Source organism: Penicillium concentricum (assembly GCF_028827145.1).
Source record: "Penicillium concentricum strain IBT 3081 chromosome Unknown utg000001l_segment0_segment0, whole genome shotgun sequence".
In the NCBI taxonomy this organism is placed as follows: Eukaryota; Fungi; Ascomycota; class Eurotiomycetes; order Eurotiales; family Aspergillaceae; genus Penicillium; species Penicillium concentricum.
The window spans coordinates 5,859,989-5,880,661 of NW_026622754.1; the positions used below are offsets into that span (position 1 = coordinate 5,859,989).

A 20,673-nucleotide genomic window follows, 5' to 3' on the forward strand; every position below is an offset into this window, starting at 1 on the left:
AAAAGAGCAGTGATGACCGAAATATCAATCTATCTAAAGAAAAACAGATTGGAAGAGAGAAATCAAAAAGAAAAACTTCATTCCAGTCGGAGATACAACTGACCCGCACGGGCCAACGGCGGGTGATCCATTCAGCGCGCCTCTTTTACGCAACTTCCGAATAGCATCAACTCGACATGGCCGACTTGCTGGAGCTACTCGCTCCACATCTAGATCCAACCCAATCGCATGATTTAACTACCGACAAATATCTCACTCGCCTCTCAACCTTGTCACTCGAAGCTCTCCAAACCACAGAACCCCCATCGCTCGCCCAATCCTCCCACTCGACCCTTCTGTCCCTTCAAGCCCTATCGAACCGTTCGCATCGGGCATTTGTCACCTCTGCAGATAATCTGTCCACGCTATGTACATCTGTTCCACAGTTGACCCGCGAGGCGCAACAGCTACGCGATGCTATCCCTAAACTCGACGAGGAGGCCGTCGGGTTCTCCACCAAATACAGTAAAATCACAGACAATGCTGCCCTAGAACGACGGAAGAAAGCGATGCAGCTCTCTCGCAATGTGGACCGATTGTCAGATATCTTGGAACTACCAAGTCTGCTGTCCAAAGCCGTCTCCGCGGCCTCAGTCAACTCCGGTACCGGTGTCTCCTCTACAACCTACTCCTCTGCACTCGACCTACATGCACATATCAAGCGACTACAAACATTATACCCCGAATCACCATTGATTCAAGATGTTGCGTCCCAGGCGGAGGATGCTATGAAGGACATGACAAGTAACCTGATCACGGGGCTCCGAGCCCAGAACCTGCGGCTAGCAGCTGGTATCCGAACTGTGGGTTGGCTGCGGCGAGTAGCCCCGGATTTAGAGATGCTTCAGAGTGATGGGGCAGTGGGAACAGGAGAAGGCGCTCTTGGGGCCATCTTCCTAGTCTGCAGACTAGCGCATTTGGTATCGACTCTTGAAGCTCTAGATCCCCTCCGAGAGCTCGCAGACCAAGAAACCCAACGGAGACTCAATGGCAAAGACAAATCAGACACGACTGCGTGGTCTGGCGGTCAGCAGACTGACCGCTACTTAAAAAGATACATTGAGATCTTCCGTGAGCAGAGCTTTGCGATTGTCTCACTATATAAGAACATTTTTAACTCCGAGCAATCTGAATCTGAATTTGCCATCTCAGGATTACGAGGTGCAGAGGCCCATTCCAAGGCCAAGTCAAAGCCAGCACACTCAGATGACCCTTTGCAACGTCTACCTCCGGCCTTGGCTACTTTCCCAATGCATCTCGTGCAATTGCTCACGGACACAATGCGCTCTTATCTGCCCAATGTCCGAGATCGGAGTTCGAGGGAAAGTCTTCTCACCCAGCTTCTGTACTGTGCCGCAAGTCTTGGTCGTCTCGGTGGTGACTTTGGCATGATTTTGACTGAGCTGAGCGGGGAGGAAGACAGCGAAGATATGATCTACGAATGGGAGGAGGTCATGCGGAAACATCGAGCCTTGGCAGGGCGTCTGGAACAATTGACCAGTCGGGTGCCGGTAAATTAACATTCATATACCCAAGAAGTACAACCCCATTTCGAGATGACGGTGGCACCTGGCAGGGTCTGTGTATAATAGAACATTACGAAGCGCTCTCATTTTCTCAACCTTCTCGGCGGACTGTTTAATTGACACCCACATACAAATGCATCCAGATATTGTATACCCCATTTGCCCCAAGATTCCAGCCATGCTAGCAATACTTTATCGCCGAGTTGCCTGGACACGTTACGGTGCTCCAGCCCAGTGCATGCGCAGAGGGCGGAGTGACATAGATGAGCTTCTCGAACCCTTGATTCTGATATTTTACAGCATACCCAAGCAGAGATCTGAAAAGAACAGTGACTCGAACACCGTTGGAGCACTCGGCAATGGACGACAAGGAACCACAGCAATCTATGGGTTTCTATGCTCTGCTATCTGGAGTCCAGCGCATTCGTATGCTCTACTGCTTGTCTTTGCATTCCTAATATCCACTTCCTGTGGGACGTTCTCGGTCACTATCACCGCTGTGATGGTAGAGGTGGATCTGAACCGCTGCCTTCGAACTTTGCGCCGATTTGTCTTGCTCTGGTTATTCCCACCGCTGATGCGTAGGCTATCGCTCATTCTAACTACCACCTCCAGGTAGGTGATTACACAGGTGTATGTGGTATGTGTGTCCATCTGTAGCGCAGTTCTTTGTTGATATAGCAGCCATGGACGATTTCCGAGCTCTGGATGAACCGAGCTCCGAATGAAAGCGCCGTGACATGAGGGCGATGGTATTTTTCGTGCTTTGCATGCCGTTCAGGTCACTTCGTGTGGGTTCCAGAGGTAGAACAACAAAGGGTCAGTAATTAGTCAAGAGTTGGTAGGAACAAAATTGTCTCCATATCTACAGACACAGGGTGACATCGAGGTAACTGTAGTCTTGCCTACAATTGGTTAGCGCCTGCCTCATTTGCCGAGTGACTCACAAAGATCTTAGGAGCCTTGAACAGTCACTGAAATACAAGCCTATATAAAGTGAACATTGGAATTAGTATAACTTGAGTTTTTTATAATTGGTTTGGGGTTTACTCGTCAAAATGGTACACTATAACCCGCTCACCAAAGAGCCCTATCTCCAACTCCCAGCACCATGTGCAAACATCATCATCACCCCACACCGTGAACACCAGATCGAGGAGACATCTGCTGTGATGACCGAAATTCTGAATGATTCACGCGTGTACCATTGGCTACAAGGACCGCCTTACCCGTTCCTGCCTGAGCACGGCGTAGACTGGGTCAAAATGAAAATAGCAGAATACAAAGATATCCTGTCTACTCTGCAGAAAGAACTCGAAACCCCAGAAAGCCAATTGCAGGAGGATAGTTCAAATGGCCAAGAGCAACCAGTGTTCTTTGATAAATGCCCTTTCGTTTGCATACGCGAAGTAACAGAAAGGGATCCTACGACAGGCGCTCCGCTTCAAGATGTCATGATCGGAGACTTTACACTGGCGCGGTATGCTTTCTATGAGTTGCGACCCGATAGCTGGGAGCTTGCGCTGTTGCAGAAGTATAATAATGATTTGCCTGCGGGGCACAAGGATATCATCTGGGGTATAGGATGTATGGACACCCCAACAGGACTCAAGGTCAATTACTAACAATATTGATAGACTACCTTTCTCCAACTCAACACAGCCGAGGACTTATGAGTGCTGCTGTTCGAACTGTCATTCAAGACTGGGCTATCCCTCGGATGAACCTTCATCGTCTTAAAGGTAGCTTTTATGTTGGAAACATAGGAAGTATGAGAGTATTTGAGAAGAACAACTTTGTGGAGGCTGGTATCTTCAAGGATTGGGCTCCGGCAACTCCACACAAGGGACGAGGAACGATGTCGGTTGCTGTGGTGGAGTGGAAGGGGCCTTTATAGGGACTATCAAGCAATATCGGTGCTTAGGAAAGGTTGCTTAAGCCTCACTTGGACTGTTGTTCTATCTTGAAATTGCTAAGTAGTACGTAGTATTCCGTACTACTTAGTATATATGTTGTACCAATGCCAACTTCACAGGTAGGACGGAAACCCCCGAATCTTGCAGTTTCAATCAATAGTTTTAAGATCTTGCCGATCTTAATATCACGCAGGCACAAACCTACATCAGTGGAGAAAATAAGTGGCCCTATAGCGGGTCTAGAGAATACATAATCCGTGCACTTCAACAGAACACGGGACACTAGTACGGAGTATGGAGTACATAATCGCTCATGAGAGCCCTAGAGCCCTAACTAGAGCTCTGGAGAGAAAGCACCGTAGTCCGCATAGGCAAATTGACACATCGAGTTGATGAGTGATCCTCATAACACTTTCCTAGTTAGTTGAGCCAAGACAAATAACCAAACTCGGAAAAGCTGAATCTATTCAGCTCTAGAGAATTGTAGATTTTTACGCGACTGGATCCACTCTACAATAATTGGCCAAGTTCGACTTGGATCTCAGCTTTCAGCTTGGAGAAAATAATATTCTGCACGTCTGGCAAGTGGTTGGGTCTTGAATCTCACGACGAGATTCATGCCCTATCACCTGCATGTCAGATGCATGTTTGATGCACCTACGGAATAGCTTTCGAACTATTATTAATTGCTTTATATATTACCCCTCTAGTCTCCTTACTCGGTTTAAAATCGAATTGGCCCATTAGCCATTTGAAATATGGACAAATAAACCGACCCAATGATTTCTGTGCTTAATACGAGCTCAGCTACTCCGTACACAACTTTAAGTGCCCCATATTTCTCGGGTTCTTTAATATAGTTACCAGAGTGAATATGCAATGATTGTATTTAAATGTGCCTACGGAGTACTCCATAGATCGATCATTCTGAGCTCAAATTATCAATAAATCGACCTTTCATCACACAACCTTCACTTCCATCTTAGCCACTCAACATATTGTAGGCCGTTCCATTCGACCTTTCAAGTACTACTCTGTAGGGAGTACTTCGTACCACCCCGTGAGTCGGACTTTCCACAAATGTCAGCCTACAAATAGGGTAATGATAGAGCAGAGTAATAAGGCGAGGGATACCGGATGCCGATTGGAACGAAGCGAGCCCAAAGAGGCGCGTGGCTAACCCTCTAGAGAAGAAACCGCAGGGCAGGACCCATCTGCTTGTATAGCTTACGTGCATGAATTGAATAGCGCTGTAGATCGCGAGATTGGAAGGCCAATCCTCCTTGGCACTTTCAAGTATATTAATATATAAATGGGTCTGTCTCCTCTCTTCGGTCAACTCACAGACAGAGCTCACCAGGACACATTTAATATTCACCATGCATCTCCCAACTATAAGTGCGCTTCTTTTAGTTGCTCTAGCAGAGGCCGCGCCCTATGTCACTCCTAACGGGTATCGCCCAAAGAAGGTCAGTAGTCCTGAGACTCCCCCCTTTTTTTATATCTAGGTTGTATAAGTTTCAATGCTCATACTTCTTAGGAGCCGGATTACCCCAAAAGATGTTACCCCGATCCCTGTAAAGGAGTGACCTACGTCAACTCTACTGCTATTTGCGGTGACCCACGACTTGGTCCAAAGGACCTTCCTGCATTCTTCCCTCTCTCCAACCAGCTCGCGACGTACGCCCGCTTCGGCGAGCTCTGCCCAATCGAGTTCCTAGAGAAATGGACCGTGAACGCTTCCGATCCAAAGAGTTACTGGATCTATCCAGAAAGCGACGGATTCGCCCTCACAACCGAGGATGAGTCTATTCTGGGGAATACCACACTCCAAGTGGGTCAGAAGCTTGATAGATTCGGGTCTGAATATGGAAAGTTCCTGGCACCTCTTGGAGCTCCATATATCGAGCGATCACTGCCACCATCCAATCTTTTCGCGCCGCCCAAAAGCAGCTTCCCGTACAACTACCATGTCTACGAAGTGACCAAGGAATTCGATATTCTCTTGGGACCAATTGCGCCTTGGTTTGAGCAGCCCGGCTTTGGATCGCAGCTTTTGGCCAAGTCCAGTGTGATGGATTTGTTGGCAGGGGGATTCTTGAAAAGACTGGAATTGCAAGATTATGATGAAGCTGATGAATACTCTGCGGGTTATCTGCCTGCTCCTCCCAAGCAGTCTTCCACCTAAGTATGTCTTGAGGATATATGTCACGGAGCAAGATGGGGGATTGTTTTCGGGGCACTGAGTTCTCTTTCTTGCAGTATATCCTAGTTATATTTTTAATAGCCAACTGCAGCGCCACTAATAGCATTTAAGCATTCATGCCCTACGACTCTACGAAGAAACAGAGTTAACTAAAGGTCTATAGTTCTAAAATGAAACGGAAAGGGTTCTTGGCTTTATCAAAAGCAGGGGAACAAAGCGAGATTAGGGTAAAATGATCAAATACGATTAAAGGGTTTCAAACATATTCTAGACGCCTAGCTTCCAGTATCAGAATGGTATAGCATTACTGATCTTCTGGTTTAGCTTGACAGGGTATCCCAGCATGCTGTTTTTTGTTAGTCTGGATATCAAGAAGCAGGACAGCAGGACATACTCCTTTCCAGTTTGAGTGCAGCCGCAACCGCAGAAGATCGATAGGGGGTAGCAGAAGATCTAAAGAAAAAGATTCTCATGAGCCTGGAGCCAAGCAGGAGAGTCTTCATACTGTCATTTGAGCAGGACTATATATACTTACCGCTGCCACAATAGTAGTGAAGAACCCTGTTCATTTCATCAGACATGGGCTCCTCTCTCGGCGATCATACAGAAGAACCGAACTTACCGAGTGTCGGGCCAACCACCTTACAGTGGCATGGGTTCTGATCAGTGTTGCATTGGAAGCAGATCGGGAAGATGGGAAAGAAAGGCATGTCACACATCGTATCTGATTTGGTTGAGCTGGGTGTTGGACTAGAATTTGTAAAGAAATTCCCCGGCCTTCATCCAGCCGGATTATCAAGAAAAGAGCTTCCCCGGATGGAGAATTCACCGCCCAGTTACGTCGTAGTCGTGAGAGATTCTATAATGATGACGCAGATGAGATCGTGATCCACCGATCGTCCTGCTTTAGGTAGTAGTGGGGAGTTTAAGCTCATGTGTATAAAAAGTGATCTTCATGATAACAAAGATAACATTTGTATATCACACCCCTCTAAATCAGATTAAGTCTATAGATCTTCAACTTCGGGGTCTTTCAGGCTAAAATTAACCTCAAAAGCCCCCCGGGGACCGGGCCGGGGCGCTATCAAAAATTACTCAGCAAGTGGCTCAGCCCTGGAGAAGCCACGACACAGCCACGAGCCATTTCCCCTCGAATCAAACGTCACACTCAACTCTAGGGGAACTGTTGAAACGTCTTAGGGCCCCTGACTCTCAAGTCTCATATTCAGCCACCGCTGGAATTTCAACAGCATTCCTGTGCACCCGATCCACTCCAGGCAACAGTGCCTAGAAAAGACCAGGCTCCAACTAATTTGCGACAAGACACCTTGTTCTTGGCATCTAGTCCATTGTTTTTTCCCCTGTGCCATTTTCTTTTCTTGATTCCACCCCTAGTCTTCGGATCATCGTCTCGCCTTCCCCAAATTTGAACATCCCGATTCAATAGACTTATACCCTCCGGTATCCCGATAAACAAAACCCCACCATGGGCGCCCGCAGTCTCGTCCCCCTCGTCCTGCTCCTCATCTTCGTTGGTATCATTGCCGCGGTCGGATTTGTCGTCTACAGCATCATGCAGGATGTAGGCAAAAACACGCGCGAAAAGATGGAGCGCAAGAATATTGCTTTCACCAAGGACGGCATGAAAGTGCAAGTAAGGGAGGTCAAAGATGAAGCCTATAAGGATCAGACCCAGAGGTGCGTATTGTGTTCTTCTTTTCCCCTTGCTTATTCGCGCCGACTGACCCGATCTTTTCCCCATAGCGTCCTGTACAACATGTGGAACCACACTTCCTTCCCCGCCTACAAGAGCCGGCTCTGGGATATGGCTGGCTCTTCTTCGTCAGAGCCAAAGAGTGGTGCCGAGAAGCGCAAGTAGTATGTCGCACCTGCGTCCTTTTTGATTATTCCGGCTCGACCGGACTGACTCGTTCTACAGGTTTTGCAACAATTCTTCGGTCGCGGGTTTACACTGGACATATTTTCTCCTTCTATCCCCACTCCATCTACAAGTTTCATTGCATGCTCTAGTCCCTGGAAAAGGGCTGGTCCCCCAAAATTGCGTGCATTCTGGCTTTGAGGGATGAACTTCTTTGACATTTCCACATTCTTGTTCATACCTATTTCTGATTTTTTTTTATGGTCTCGGCAAAGGCTTCATGAATGATGGCAGGCCCTGATATATGATATTTTCCATTTCAATCTTGCGATCACTATGCATCGTACATCCAGATTTTTTTCCTTAAATCAATACGGGGTTCTAATCTCAATTTTGCTTTGAGATCGCCTGGTTTAAGTTGTTCAGTGTACTGCACAATGACATATTAAGCAACGAGTAGGTGTCAATTGACTGGATTGAATTCTCATGGCCCTGGAAATAAATGTAAAAAGTATTGTTCCAATCCATCGAACTGATACTGATTTCATAGAACGGCAGATCCGCATTTCTAGCCGGAGATCGGAAGGACCATGTCTCGGTCTCCCACCATAGTTGCCTTATCAATATAGCAACTCTCCATCTTCATCCTCTATGCCTTAGCCTTAGCCTGGGCCTGGCGACGTGCATAGTAGCTCTCATCCTGATTCAAAAGGAAGAATGGTTCCGGTTCCGGCTGCCCACTACCACCATACCAGGTCGGCTTGACCAACGTCTTGGGCGTATCATCTCGTCGCTTGTTGGTGAAAGCCATTTCGAAAGTCTTGGCCCACTGAACCCTGTTGTTCAAGCCCTCAAGCCCCCACAGCTCCTGCAGGAAATGCAAGATTGAGCTATGGGTGTAGGCCGAATTGTGGGCGTACATGGTACCTTGATCGTGGATGAGGAGATTGGCAGGTACCCAGGGTGAGATTATGAAGGCAGGGACACTGTGATGAAAGGTTAAGCCGAATATTCATGCGGCAGAACTCCAATTGGGATTAAGGTGCATACCGGACTCCCAGACGTGTGAAGTCATACGTAAAATTGTGGTTTGATGACATGCCCTTGAAGATGGTACCGTCTTCGGGTCGAGGCACGTTGACTGGAGTGGGGACATGGTCAGCGAACCCACCGTGTTCGTCAAAGTTGATGATCAAAACACTGTATTCGAGGGTTAGTATTGCCATACTTGGCATGGGGAGAGGAGAACCGCACTGACGCATTGTCCCAGTACTTCGAGCGACGTAGGGCGTCGTACAAGTGCTTGACCATCTGCTCCCCTGCTGCCATGTTACTGGTAGGATGCATCGAGTCAACTGTACAGCACTCTGGGTTCAGGTACGAGAATGAAGGCAGCGTGCCGGCTTCCAGGTCATGGTAGAGCTCGGTTGCATGGACGAGATGGTCCATTGCGTTGTCTTGAACCCACTTGATATTATCATTAGCCACTGGGCTGACACTTGAATGGGTATAGGGAGTGACTGACTTTATACATGAATCCATCGATGATGTCGGTCTCGTAATACTATATAGAATGTTTAGCCAGGTGTCAATATAAAGGAACGAGATTTATCTCACATTCTTCCAGCTGATATTTTTCTTGCTGAGCGATTCAAAGATCGAGATCGCGCAAGTAGTTCCAGTCACATTAGTCCAGAACCCAGCAGACTGATGAGTATTATCAACGAAACCACAGGATGAGCCCGAGGTTGCGAATTGACGGTTGGGATTAGTGGGACCTGGGTGCTCGGCGAACTAAAAGAATAGGGTTGACAGTCAGATATCTGCAAGGTAGTCAAGTGCAGACCAAAGGATGACCCACATATGAATCAAAAAAGGCAAAATTGCTTGCCAGCTCCGCCAGAGTGGCAGTCTTCTTCTGGTTCAAGGCCTTGATCACGAATGCCGAATCTCCCGGGGTAGCATTGTACTTCTCCGATTGGCGCTCGATAAAGCCTGCCATATTGGGAATATCCTCTTTTGTCGGGTTCCACTGGCGGAAGATTTCGTAGGTGACTCCGCCGAAGTTGTGATCTGGGTCTTTTAGTGGCACCTCGGTTGCATACGGCTCGGCGCAGATAGCGAGTGGCTCCCCATAGACTGTCCAATTGGGGTTGGTATAGTCATTGCAATAGGTGAGATTGCGCAAATTGTCAATATCTGGATGGAAGTCCCAGTACCCGGCGATATTGTCAAACGAGTGGTTCTCAAGAGTCAGATAAATGACATGCTTGATCTGGCAGTGCTCTTATGAGACATCTGATCCTTTGAGATTATAGATGCTGTGTGGTATACTCACGTTCTCTCGCAGCTGACTCCACACCTGAGTGCCCCCAGTTGGACGGGTGGATGCAAGGCTGGCCAGAGCCAACAGGACGAAGCCCCAGAAGAGAATCATGGTGGCTTTCAATGTGAAACTGTAAACTGCTTGGCAGACAAGTGTGAAGAAACAAAAAGCAAGAGAAGGGGAAGGGGTGAATAGGTGAAGTAGAATATGCTTTCAACTACATGTACCTTCTATCTCTAATTTTCTACATCTATACCGTGAGTCAACTGCCTCAAAGGGTAAAGGTAAAGGCTATGTCCAGTAGTGTATCAGTGTGTTTTACGCAGAAATATAATCCAAGGCTTTAGATTAAGATGAGCTTGTAAGGGTGATATAATATACCAAGCACCTAGGTAACCCACGTGGTGAAGGGGAACTTTCATAAGGTGTGACCAAGTCTAAGTGACTAAGCTATAACAATCTCGATATTAATCCCCTTCCAAGGTTACCAACGGGTATAGTTTATATTAACACGTGAGCCATGGGGAGTGAGCCGTGGGGAGTCCGTGGATCAAAGCGTTTGGATTGGAAATGCCAGCCTCTGATTGGTTAGAGAGCTCAAGTCAAGCACCGGGGGTCCCTCAAAAAAGATCCACAAGGTTCCACACTAAAGATGGTCCTCGAATCAGCGTTGCACGTGCCCTGTTCATGAGGGGAATGCCAAGCACGTTGTCTTCCTGGTTCATTCGATAGGTTGTAAATGGGAGATCACTTCTTTGTCAACAAGGTTGTAGGGCATGGGAAAACGCTCATGATTGCAGCGTGTGATCTAAGTGGCTAGTCTCGCATCCCTCGCTTTCACTTAAACATTCCCTTTCCTTTCAAGGGGTGCTTTCAATTTCCTCAATACCTTCGACCTCACCATGTCAATCAGTTCCCTAACCGGCCTCATGTCAAGTTATATGGCCCTCTCCGATCGCAGTCCTTCAGATGAGAAGGACCACTCTCAACTTCGACCGGATGTCGAGGCAGGGAAGAACATAAACCGCGATGACTCGGAGCGAAAACCTTCCCGCTTCGTCGACGGTCGCACCGTGTCCGATGCCATCATCGGTCTTTCCGACGGCATGACGGTGCCGTTCGCCCTAACTGCTGGACTGTCTGCACTGGGCGACACCAAAATTGTTGTTTTTGGTGGACTCGCAGAGCTCATCGCAGGAGCTATATCGATGGGACTCGGTGGGTATCTGGGTGCGAAAAGCGAAGAGTAAGCCTACCTAGATCCTGAAACCTATCTCTTATGGAAATGCGCTAGGAGAGATTCCGGGGATTTGACAGCTGACATGTTTATAGGGAGTCATACAAAGCTACATTGAAAGAAACAAAGACGCAGACCATGACAGATCCCGCCTCTGTGTCAGATACCATCTCCGACATTTTCGAGCCCTATGAGTTGCCTTCTGAACTCGTCGCACAACTCAAAAACCATCTCTCCGACTCTCCTATGCTTCCATCCTTCCTCATGAACTTCCACCACACTCTACCCGAACCCTCAGGCTCGCGAGCTATCGTTTGTGCCTTTACAATTGCCCTGGGATACTTTATCGGTGGATTTATTCCTCTCATACCATACTTTTTCGTCGGACCCAATGAAGCCTTCATTGCCCTGCGCTGGTCTATCGCTACCATGGTCATTGCGCTGTTTATCTTCGGATATGTAAAAACATGCTTTGTCAGTGGCTGGCGCGGTCGTCGAAATGTCCGCAAGGGTCTCATTGGAGGTATACAGATGGTACTGGTTGGTGGTATCGCCGCTGGTTCTGCAATGGGGCTAGTCAAGGGCTTCCAGATGCTGGCTGATGGGCCCGAAGACCAGAAGCATGACTGAATGGCCGAAGTCTCTTTACTGTTTCACGGGTTTGGCGCTGGGCGGCTTTTTATTTTTCTCGATTTGCGATACATCGGCTGGCGTTTGGGTTTATTTCCTCTTGACTTACAAACTGTTAAATTAAAACAGAATGAGGACTGCGACTCGGTCACTCAATTGCTACTTTCCTCCTAGTCAATGATTCTAGTAACAATACAGCGGTCATTAATACTAGGATCTTGTTTCACCATGACATTTTCAGTCTTGACATCGCCAAAAAGCAAAGAGTCGCCAGCCACAAGAGAGCGAAGGAGAATGTCCTATGCCAGTCCTTCCTGCTTCCCATGAAGCAAATTTTTCTGCCTCTTGTAACTCGCATCTTTGCTGTTCACTATCTCTTCTTTTTCTAATGCTTCCAGAAGATCAAGCACGTAGTCCTGGCAATTCCAGCCCCGAATCTCATTGTGAACGGTGACTTGACTAGCGACAGTCTTGATAGAGTTGATTTTGGCGACGTCAACATCATATAGGTGAAGCAACTCCACCAGGTTTTCCGATTGTCGAACATCTCTTATTTCCAGCTCATAGCGGAACCGACCGTCTGATCCTGTCACTTGGAGCAACACTTTGTCTTCTTCGCGGGGTGCATCGATGAAAACACCCCAGTGTTTGTAAACGCCATCGCTGTTGCTGATAGAGGCATAGATTGAAACTGTCGACGACATATTGAACACAAGAATTGTGAATATAATGCTGTGAGCTTTGAGAAATGTGCATAGAAACAATATTTCTCTGCTGTGCTTACTCTGATTTGTGGGATCAGTAGATATGAGGCCTTGAAATGACGTGAAAAGGACAGTTATTGCAGTCACAATATATATCTCAATCTACAGCAGGTGCCAACTCTTCACATAAGCGCCGCACATGGGATACAAGCCTCTAGCATTCTCTCTTTGGTTTTGGCCGCGGCATATCCAATGAATGGCGAGAGAAGCGCTTAGCTGAAAGAGGATGCCAGCGCATATAGTGAGCGTATAGCGAGCTTATACCTGGAAAAGCACACGACCACGAAAGCGCAGACTTAGAAATATTTCTTTATACTTTTTTTTAGGTCTTGAACCACATCATCTAGCACATATATACTTCCTGGTGGCCCGACAAAATGACCGACTACATGAAAGCCTCGTCCTAGCCTCCAGGCTTTTCTTCGCTGTTTCGTATTGTTTGACTAGCCGCTTTATCTAGTTAAATAGGAGGGATTGGCAAATGTATGGCAGTTCTCAAAATTTGAAATATAGTCACGATAAGAGAGCTTCGCTACTGCATTTGCTACGCACTTCCCAGAAACAATCCGGCGGGTAAGGCGTGGAAAATCAAAAGCTGCGTATAGGTACTTGGCAGAGCCTATTGCACTGTTAAAGTACCGGGAACTACGCGACAGGCTAGCATATGACAGGCATTTGCCAATACCCTTGTCCGAATGAGGAGAAGACTGAAAGGCCACGATAGGGTTCAAGATTATCATATGAAGGATTCAGCAGAATCGGCTACTATTTTTAGCTTCGAAGGAGTATCTTCATCAAAGCACCCAAGCTACGGAGTAGATTTACGAGGAATAATGTAAAGTGCACATGGGCAAAATGTAGTCATACCCCACTGACCGCATCGGGTTTGCGGGGAGGTGATAACCTGGTAGGATCTACGACGCAGCAACGTCGATCATGGTATTGTCAGGTGAGCACGGGCATGCCAAACGGGAATTAATTACTGTGTAAGACCATTAACATGTGTGAAATATCAGCCTGTGCGGTGCCAAGGGTGTAAACCCAGTCTCGCATCCTCATATGACAAATAAAGCAACGAGTTAGGCACCTGGGCAGTGACCTCACCGAATATTCATAGAATAAGCAGAGAGATATCTCATTCCTGACCTGCACCCAAGCCCTGATGGGGGTTAGTAAGGCGAACCAAACCTTCCCGTTGGCATATTACAGCTTGACTTCATGTCTGTGGCGCAGCTCTACACATCAGCCTTGCATCACTTCTAAGCTTGAACCCACATCTAGGCAACCGCCCCCCGGCACGAATACGAACGTATTCGAAAGATGAATACATATTGTACTAAGTCTTATATTTAGGCAACGGAGTTATAGACATGTGTTCCTCCGTACTCCGTACAGCTTACGGAGCTTACGGAGCTACGACCTATATTGTTAAATGCCCAGGGAGCTTTGACGCTGGATTGGAGATAAAATCAAGAGGTGATTGGCTGCGGTCGCGCGACACTTGAATTCTGAAACGCATGTGTACCATCCCTTGGGGGTGGAAAGTATATTCAATCACAGCTGTGCCGTCTTTTTACGGCAGAGATGCTGTACGCTGGTTGTTGCTTAAATCAGGAGGCTGGTTCTCCCCTGGATTATCCGTTATCCCCTGAGCAGGACATTTGATAGCCTGCACATCCTCATTTACGCGCTGGCCCCATGTAAAACGGCCCTAATGGTGTGATGTTTTCTCCTAACTGGTTTAAACCTGTTAAACCGGGACTCCCGAGTGCTGATCGTGTGTGGTTCGGGGCTGAGTCTTATGCTAATATACAGGAGTATACCATCTGAACATTGGCCGATAGCCTCAATATTAGTGTTTTGAATCACCAGGACGACGAAGTAAGATGTTACAAGCTGTGCATAAGCGAAATTAGGGAGTTCTGATGTTACCGGGACCGAACGATGCCAGTGGGGGCGAAGTAAAAGTAGCCAATCAGACTCCGATGATGGATCTTATATGGAAAATTTGCGAAAATTTACGTTCAACCGTAATTTTGAGGATCATACGGAGTATGTAAGCAATATTTAATTTCCAACCTTGGAAGGTAGGAGCCTTGAAAAGTTAAAAGGTGGCTGCAAGTCGTTAGGTCATTGAGGTATTTTACTATATTCATATAAGAGTTCAAGTAATATAAATTGTGTAGAGATATTATCGGGAGTCTCGGAGCCTTCTGCATAAAAAGGACTAAACAAGTCGGAGCATTGGCATGACAAAGTCCGAGATATGTCCACCGGGCAGAAATGTGATCTCCGTCCTCCGTTCCGTGGCTTCCGAGTCAAATTACATATTATGAAATACTGCCGAGTGCTCCGGTCAGAATTGCAATATGGGATATTTAGAAGCACTTCAAATGTTACTTCAAATGTTATACACTTTGTGCTCCGTACCTGAAAAGAGTAAAGGAATAAAATGTAAAATGCCAACTCCATACTAGTGACGCCATATATACCTACATAGGACTAGTAGATACATAACATGTAATTAAAGTTGTACATACTTTGTACCGGGAAAATTACACCCAAAATTTAGATATTGGTAAATACGAATACGCCCAATACTTCAGCCCATGGGTGAAGTCCAGGTCTTTTCTTCCCCTTCCCATCTCTTCTTTAATATCTCCGTTTCAGGGCTTCAAGTGGTCTCCTTGGTTGTCTCGAGTTCTGTTTATCCTGGGTTTTCTCGGTGCTCTTTTTCTCCTTGCATCCCGACCCTTGTCAACGTGACCTCCTGAGTTACCTGGGACGCCCCTCGGCCCTATCCTTCGCCTTCCTATCGGACTATCTCAACTCTTCATGAGCTTTTCTTCCGAACGATAAACCTCCTTCCGCTACGCGAAATCCTTCCGTCTTGCCCCGCGGCATTCCTTCAATTCCCAACACACCCCTTTCCCACGCGACCCGGAGCCTCCTGGAGGAGAGTCGCAAACATGAGCGCCTCCTACCCGTCATGGAAAGATCGCACGCAGAATCAGTTTGGAAAGCTTCAAATCCAAATTCCATGGCGCTCATTCCAGCTGTTGGTACCACATCGCATGCGTCGCAAGCTCCGGTCCAAACTCCGTAGCCGTCTCTCACCCACCTCGTCCATCTCGAGGTTGCAAACCTCCTTCTCGCCTGTCGACACCCTCAAATCCTTACAGTCACACCGATGGACAATGTACGACTTCCAATACTTGTTGCTCCTCGTCATCGGCTTTTTCTCCTTGACAATCATCCAGTCTCCTGGTCCACTGGGAAAGACGGCGATTGCCACCGGACTTTTGTGCTCCCTCCTCATGCCAATTACCCGGCAGTTCTTCTTGCCTTTCCTCCCCGTTGCTGGGTGGCTTATCTTTTTCTATGGATGCCAGTAAGTTTTGCCTTCTGTTACGTTTCCTTGCAACCGATGCGCCTTCAAGTCCTTGTGGCGTGAGCGGGATGTGCGGGGATGTGAACGCGACACACAATGGGAACTTCACTAACATGTTTCTCTAGATTCGTTCCAAGCGATTGGCGGCCAGCCATTTGGGTCCGAGTGTTACCAGCCATGGAAAATATTCTCTACGGTGCCAACATCAGCAACATTCTATCCGCCCACCAAAATGTGGTGCTTGACATTCTGGCATGGATTCCTTACGGGCTCTGCCACTACGGAGCGCCATTTGTCGTTTCGCTGATCCTTTTCTTCTTCGGACCTCCGGGAACGACCCCTCTGTACGCCCGGACTCTTGGATACATCAGTATGACCGCGGTCTTCGTTCAGCTGGCTTTCCCCTGCTCGCCACCCTGGTACGAAAATCTGTATGGTTTGGCTCCAGCCGACTACTCGATGCAGGGAAACCCAGCTGGTCTTGCTCGCATTGACAAGCTGTTGGGAATTGATCTCTACACCTCGGGCTTCAAGCAGTCCCCTGTTGTTTTCGGTGCATTCCCTTCGCTCCATGCTGCCGATTCCACCCTAGCAGCACTGTTCATGAGCCACGTTTTCCCGCGATTGAAGCCCCTCTGGGTTACCTACACTCTATGGATGTGGTGGGCTACCATGTATCTTTCCCACCACTACGCAGTCGATCTGGTCTGTGGTGGCCTACTTGCCACAGTCGCCTTCTACTATGCCAAGACCCGATTCCTGCCGCGGGTCCAGGCGGACAAGATGTTCCGCTGGGACTACGACTACGTTGAGATCGGTGACTCTTCTCGCGAAGGAGGGTATGATCTTGCCAGCTTGGATGGCGATTTCAACTTGGATAGCGACGAGTGGACCGTGGGCTCTTCTTCGTCCGTTTCCTCGGGCTCTCTGAGCCCCGTGGACGATCATTACACCTGGGAAAGCGAAACTCTCACCTCGAACCACGACATCGAGGCTGGACGCTAATCTTCGACTCTCATTTGCACATGTGACTCGGCACAGTCCATTCTTGCATCTACTTTTGAATCGGCGTTTTATGTTTGACGACAATGTTTGGGAACATTATCTGCATCGAGCAATTTTCGGCACCTTAAGGTTTTTAATAAACCTCCGGTTCGCGCGGTACTTCCGCCTCGAGCTGAAGGTACACTTCACCTTCTGTACATGCCTCGTCACCCCACTTTGGGCTGGCAACTCCGTCTATAATATTAATATCTGTGACGGGAGGGGATCGGGCCTTGTTCACCTGCCTGCATTCGCCAATCCCCCCTGCACCGCCACCTTTGGCAACATTCGCTTGTACACATTCTCGGACGCCCTCGGGCGATACCCTCTATTTTTCTGACCCATGTCTTTCGCTACGACTTTATGAACTGGGCGAGCCACCCTTTTTTTCTTCTTTCGGCTCGTCCAGATGAACAAATATTTTTTACTATTCGTGTCGCTCGCTCATCATTGGCGTCTGGGAACTTTAAACTGTTTTTTTCGGAGAGATGAAAAGTTTCGGCGCTTTCTTCGGCGCTTTTTGCTGCACCACCACTCGCTGTGCACTAGAAGGATTATTGAATATTGGCTGTTTTACGACATTTTGCATTGGCACAAGGGTTTTCAAAAAGATCGTTTTGATCTACCCTCTGTGTCTACGCCTGGCAGGCGATTAATCGGCGTTGACATGTGGATTCTTTTCGTGTGGATACACGCAAAGATCCGAGGAAAGGAAAGAAGGGGGACATTGAAAGCTGGGACTCTTGCTTCCAGAGCTCGAGTCACCATGGCAGCTACGGTGAATGGGATTTTGGTACTTTTGACGGAGGCCATCTCCCTCTCGAGCTTTGCCCATTCTCTTCGCTTTTGGCTATCGAGCATGAAGCCGATCCGACCTAATGCATCCACGCCTCCCTTGACACCCTTACGACTTGCTCGTTTCCTCGGGTTGGGTTGCCTCTGTTGCCTCTTATCGTTACTTTTGGCGGTGAGATCCTGTTGGGTCCACGGATATTGCTAGCATTATTTTTAATCAGCGTATTGAGTCAATGAATCATTGTACATTATCTACATCTCTGGGTTTTGTTGTACATAAACGCATAGTGTAGTATACAGCATTCAAGTTAAGAGCTTTTCAACCCTTCATTAGGTCCAACGTGAAGAGAACAACCCCGCCTGTGTGATAAGCACTATCCACACTGGACGGAACATGTTGTGATCCTTGCTTTTCGCGGCCAATAATGAGTCCAGCTCCATCGATCACACGGGATCAGTTGCTGGTAGCTTGCATATATCACTATTTTTAGGGCTAAGAAAGAAGCTGTATCCGTGCTTATCCGTGATCCGGGCTTGTTGACATGGTTTGAGTATTCTGATCACAAGCTAGTAATTAAATAAATACATGTTGCCATAGAAATATAATGTATTCATATAAGTGTTTGTCATAAAGAAATGTACAAGAATGCTCATAAGCAAAAACCCCGTCTAGAAAAAATCCCAGATGTCTAAAAACAGCTATGTGTATCAAAACGCGAAAAAGAACAATTATCCACAGTCATAAGGAACCCCATTCGATCTATTCTTCGTCAAAGATTTGTACACGATCCGCATACTCGCGGATTTTGGAGAAGAAAGTCTCCTCGATTAAATCGCCTTTGCCGCCAGCGACACGGAGAAGAAGGTCGTTGAGTGAGGCGCGGCCTAGGATATCCACGTGATCACCTATATGAAGTTAGTCGTCTGTCATATAGCGTGGGAAAGAGTAGATAACAGAGCAAAGGAAAACATACCAGTGTTGGGACCACCGCGGGGCGAGAAGCGATCAGGCTCGTGAGGCATCTCAAAGACCTTGATCTTTGTGCCGGCTGGGTTATAACGCTTCATGCGCCAGCCTTTGGCGCACATGTAGCCCGTGCTAAGCAGGTTCACGGTGCCATCGCCCTCACCCATTAAAACGCCGTGGTCGACGCCCTCGTTGTTGGTGATGGTAGTGTCCATGCTGACTTTGAGGTTGACCAGTGGGTCGGGCTCTTCCTGGTAGAAGTAACTGCGCTCTGTGGGTTTTCCCACGCCATAGAAGCAATATATCTTCATGTCTGGGGCGAGGGGCAGACGCGACTCTAGAGGGTTGAGCCAGGTGCGCGGGTCCTTCTCGTTGGCTTCGACCTCGCGTTTCGTATGCGCCACGCCGTGCGAGTAGCTATTCAGAACCTGGTTCCGGTACCAATCCTCGCTGTGGTCCAGGAGGTACTGTAGACTCTCTGTCGTGGTAAGATTGCGTTGTGTCAACGTTGAGTTGGAGTCTTGGAAGCGGAGCAGGTTGCCAAAGGTCAGGGGCTGGCCTGGTTGGTCATCTGGTGCCCAGGTCGAGTTTCCCCATATGGCCTCACCACCTTTTGGTAGCATGCTGGAGATACCGGGCATCGCGCGGAAGATCTCCGCACGTTCCTCTTTCGATAGGAATTTCTCCAGTCCATACACAGCAAAGGCGTTCAGTTGCGCTGTATCCCGCATTTCTCCGGACAGAACGGCGGTCAATCCCTTAACGGCGCCTAGCATACAGCCGCTGATGTTGACCCATGAGTCGATATGTTTGTTAACCCAGTCTTTGCCGCCCTTTCCGTGTTCCTCGCTCTCTACCCACTTGAAGAAATATAACACCACCTGAGATCCCATGCTGTGGGATGCCAGTGTGATTTTCTCGCCTTGTACCTGCACCGCGGTCTCGATGTAGGACTTGAGTCGAGTGAAATACCTATCGCGAACTTCGAGATTGAGGTATGAGAGTCGCCAGTCGTACGCAGCAGTAAACGCATTGGTCGGATCATAGCCAATGGTAGCCAGGTTCTCCAAGATTTTATTCCATATCCAATATCCCGTGATAAAGAAATCCGTGGCATCAAATCCCTGCGCCGCACGGAGCTTAATGCCAGGCGGGTCAAGGCCTGTATCCCGATCGAGCATGACATGGTTCTTCCATTCAGCTTTATCCATGACTAATGCTCTCATCATGCTCCAGCTGCCCCATAATCGTCGGCGGAAGTATTGTCGCGAAGTTTCCCCCGTGCCCCAGCTCTCTAAGCCAGTCGAGATAACTCCGGGGATCATCACGACGGGGTGTTTGGCTTCTATGCCCTGGGCTCGAAGTTGTAGTCCAACAGCAAACGAATCATAGCTGACGGTATCGCGTTCGTGTTGCTATATCCCAGTTGGAAGTCAGTAACTAGATGTAGAGATAAGGGCACTCCCTTGGGAAGCACGTACCGAGAATTCTTTCACGTCGCTGACAATTCCCTGTGGAATAGCTTCAATCCATGAGTCGAGATTCAGGTCCATGAGCGAATCTAAGCTTATGACCTCATGCTGGTTCGCGAAGAACAATGCGATGAAGATGCCGAAGATGCCGCCCAGCATGAAGATGAACCCATTGCGGCGTTTACTCCGGGGCTTAATAACTATCTGCTTGACTTTTGCATCATCAAACTCCGCACGAAGCTGTTCTTCCTCGGCTCTTGTATCTCCGCTAATTTGGTCAGAGGGCGGGACCTTGTCCTTGCCCATGCGGCGGCGGAACATAGCAACCACCCGCGAGGAAGGGAGAAAAAGAAGGTGTAATCGATTTGCCTGGAATATTGGCGAAATCAACTTGAAGAAAAAGAAAGAAAGAGAAGGAAGGGGACTTGAGAAAAACACGGAAGTGCATAAAGTCCGCGAACGGACGGATCGGCATCACATG

The 20,673-nt window shown here is 48.0% G+C and overlaps 11 protein-coding genes across 11 annotated transcripts; 7 read left to right on the forward strand and 4 right to left on the reverse strand.

Moving 5' to 3' along the window:
• Positions 1-176: 176 nt before the first annotated feature.
• Positions 177-1,559, forward strand: N7517_002250 (Dor1-like family protein; the record flags this gene model as incomplete). Its single annotated transcript, XM_056719980.1, has 1 exon — positions 177-1,559. One exon carries the CDS (start codon positions 177-179, stop codon positions 1,557-1,559), a length of 1,383 nt encoding a protein of 460 aa, XP_056584115.1.
• A 184-nt stretch (positions 1,560-1,743) lies between these two features.
• N7517_002251 (uncharacterized protein) lies at positions 1,744-2,293 on the forward strand (the record flags this gene model as incomplete). Its single annotated transcript, XM_056719981.1, has 2 exons — positions 1,744-2,146; positions 2,247-2,293. 2 exons carry the CDS (start codon positions 1,744-1,746, stop codon positions 2,291-2,293), a joined length of 450 nt encoding a protein of 149 aa, XP_056584116.1.
• A 330-nt stretch (positions 2,294-2,623) lies between these two features.
• On the forward strand, positions 2,624-3,462 carry N7517_002252 (GNAT family N-acetyltransferase; the record flags this gene model as incomplete). Its single annotated transcript, XM_056719982.1, has 2 exons — positions 2,624-3,152; positions 3,203-3,462. The coding sequence occupies 2 exons, from the start codon at positions 2,624-2,626 to the stop codon at positions 3,460-3,462; spliced, it is 789 nt and encodes a 262-aa protein (XP_056584117.1).
• Positions 3,463-4,860: 1,398 nt separating this feature from the next.
• Positions 4,861-5,669, forward strand: N7517_002253 (TNT domain-containing protein; the record flags this gene model as incomplete). The annotated part of the gene is made up of 2 exons (XM_056719983.1): positions 4,861-4,950; positions 5,022-5,669. The coding sequence occupies 2 exons, from the start codon at positions 4,861-4,863 to the stop codon at positions 5,667-5,669; spliced, it is 738 nt and encodes a 245-aa protein (XP_056584118.1).
• Positions 5,670-5,975: 306 nt separating this feature from the next.
• On the reverse strand, positions 5,976-6,406 carry N7517_002254 (uncharacterized protein; the record flags this gene model as incomplete). The annotated part of the gene is made up of 3 exons (XM_056719984.1): positions 5,976-6,140; positions 6,223-6,248; positions 6,310-6,406. 3 exons carry the CDS (start codon positions 6,404-6,406, stop codon positions 5,976-5,978), a joined length of 288 nt encoding a protein of 95 aa, XP_056584119.1.
• Positions 6,407-7,173: 767 nt separating this feature from the next.
• Positions 7,174-7,566, forward strand: N7517_002255 (uncharacterized protein; the record flags this gene model as incomplete). The annotated part of the gene is made up of 2 exons (XM_056719985.1): positions 7,174-7,385; positions 7,452-7,566. 2 exons carry the CDS (start codon positions 7,174-7,176, stop codon positions 7,564-7,566), a joined length of 327 nt encoding a protein of 108 aa, XP_056584120.1.
• Positions 7,567-8,215: 649 nt separating this feature from the next.
• On the reverse strand, positions 8,216-10,003 carry N7517_002256 (Phosphoesterase; the record flags this gene model as incomplete). The annotated part of the gene is made up of 7 exons (XM_056719986.1): positions 8,216-8,552; positions 8,617-8,766; positions 8,825-9,033; positions 9,092-9,130; positions 9,184-9,360; positions 9,428-9,841; positions 9,905-10,003. 7 exons carry the CDS (start codon positions 10,001-10,003, stop codon positions 8,216-8,218), a joined length of 1,425 nt encoding a protein of 474 aa, XP_056584121.1.
• Positions 10,004-10,794: 791 nt separating this feature from the next.
• On the forward strand, positions 10,795-11,759 carry N7517_002257 (VIT1/CCC1 transporter family protein; the record flags this gene model as incomplete). The annotated part of the gene is made up of 2 exons (XM_056719987.1): positions 10,795-11,138; positions 11,225-11,759. 2 exons carry the CDS (start codon positions 10,795-10,797, stop codon positions 11,757-11,759), a joined length of 879 nt encoding a protein of 292 aa, XP_056584122.1.
• A 299-nt stretch (positions 11,760-12,058) lies between these two features.
• On the reverse strand, positions 12,059-12,463 carry N7517_002258 (uncharacterized protein; the record flags this gene model as incomplete). The annotated part of the gene is made up of 1 exon (XM_056719988.1): positions 12,059-12,463. One exon carries the CDS (start codon positions 12,461-12,463, stop codon positions 12,059-12,061), a length of 405 nt encoding a protein of 134 aa, XP_056584123.1.
• Positions 12,464-15,492: 3,029 nt separating this feature from the next.
• On the forward strand, positions 15,493-16,919 carry N7517_002259 (phosphatase PAP2 family protein; the record flags this gene model as incomplete). Its single annotated transcript, XM_056719989.1, has 2 exons — positions 15,493-15,914; positions 16,040-16,919. The coding sequence occupies 2 exons, from the start codon at positions 15,493-15,495 to the stop codon at positions 16,917-16,919; spliced, it is 1,302 nt and encodes a 433-aa protein (XP_056584124.1).
• A 1,594-nt stretch (positions 16,920-18,513) lies between these two features.
• On the reverse strand, positions 18,514-20,498 carry N7517_002260 (phospholipid:diacylglycerol acyltransferase; the record flags this gene model as incomplete). The annotated part of the gene is made up of 3 exons (XM_056719990.1): positions 18,514-18,659; positions 18,728-20,135; positions 20,202-20,498. The coding sequence occupies 3 exons, from the start codon at positions 20,496-20,498 to the stop codon at positions 18,514-18,516; spliced, it is 1,851 nt and encodes a 616-aa protein (XP_056584125.1).
• Positions 20,499-20,673: the final 175 nt, after the last annotated feature.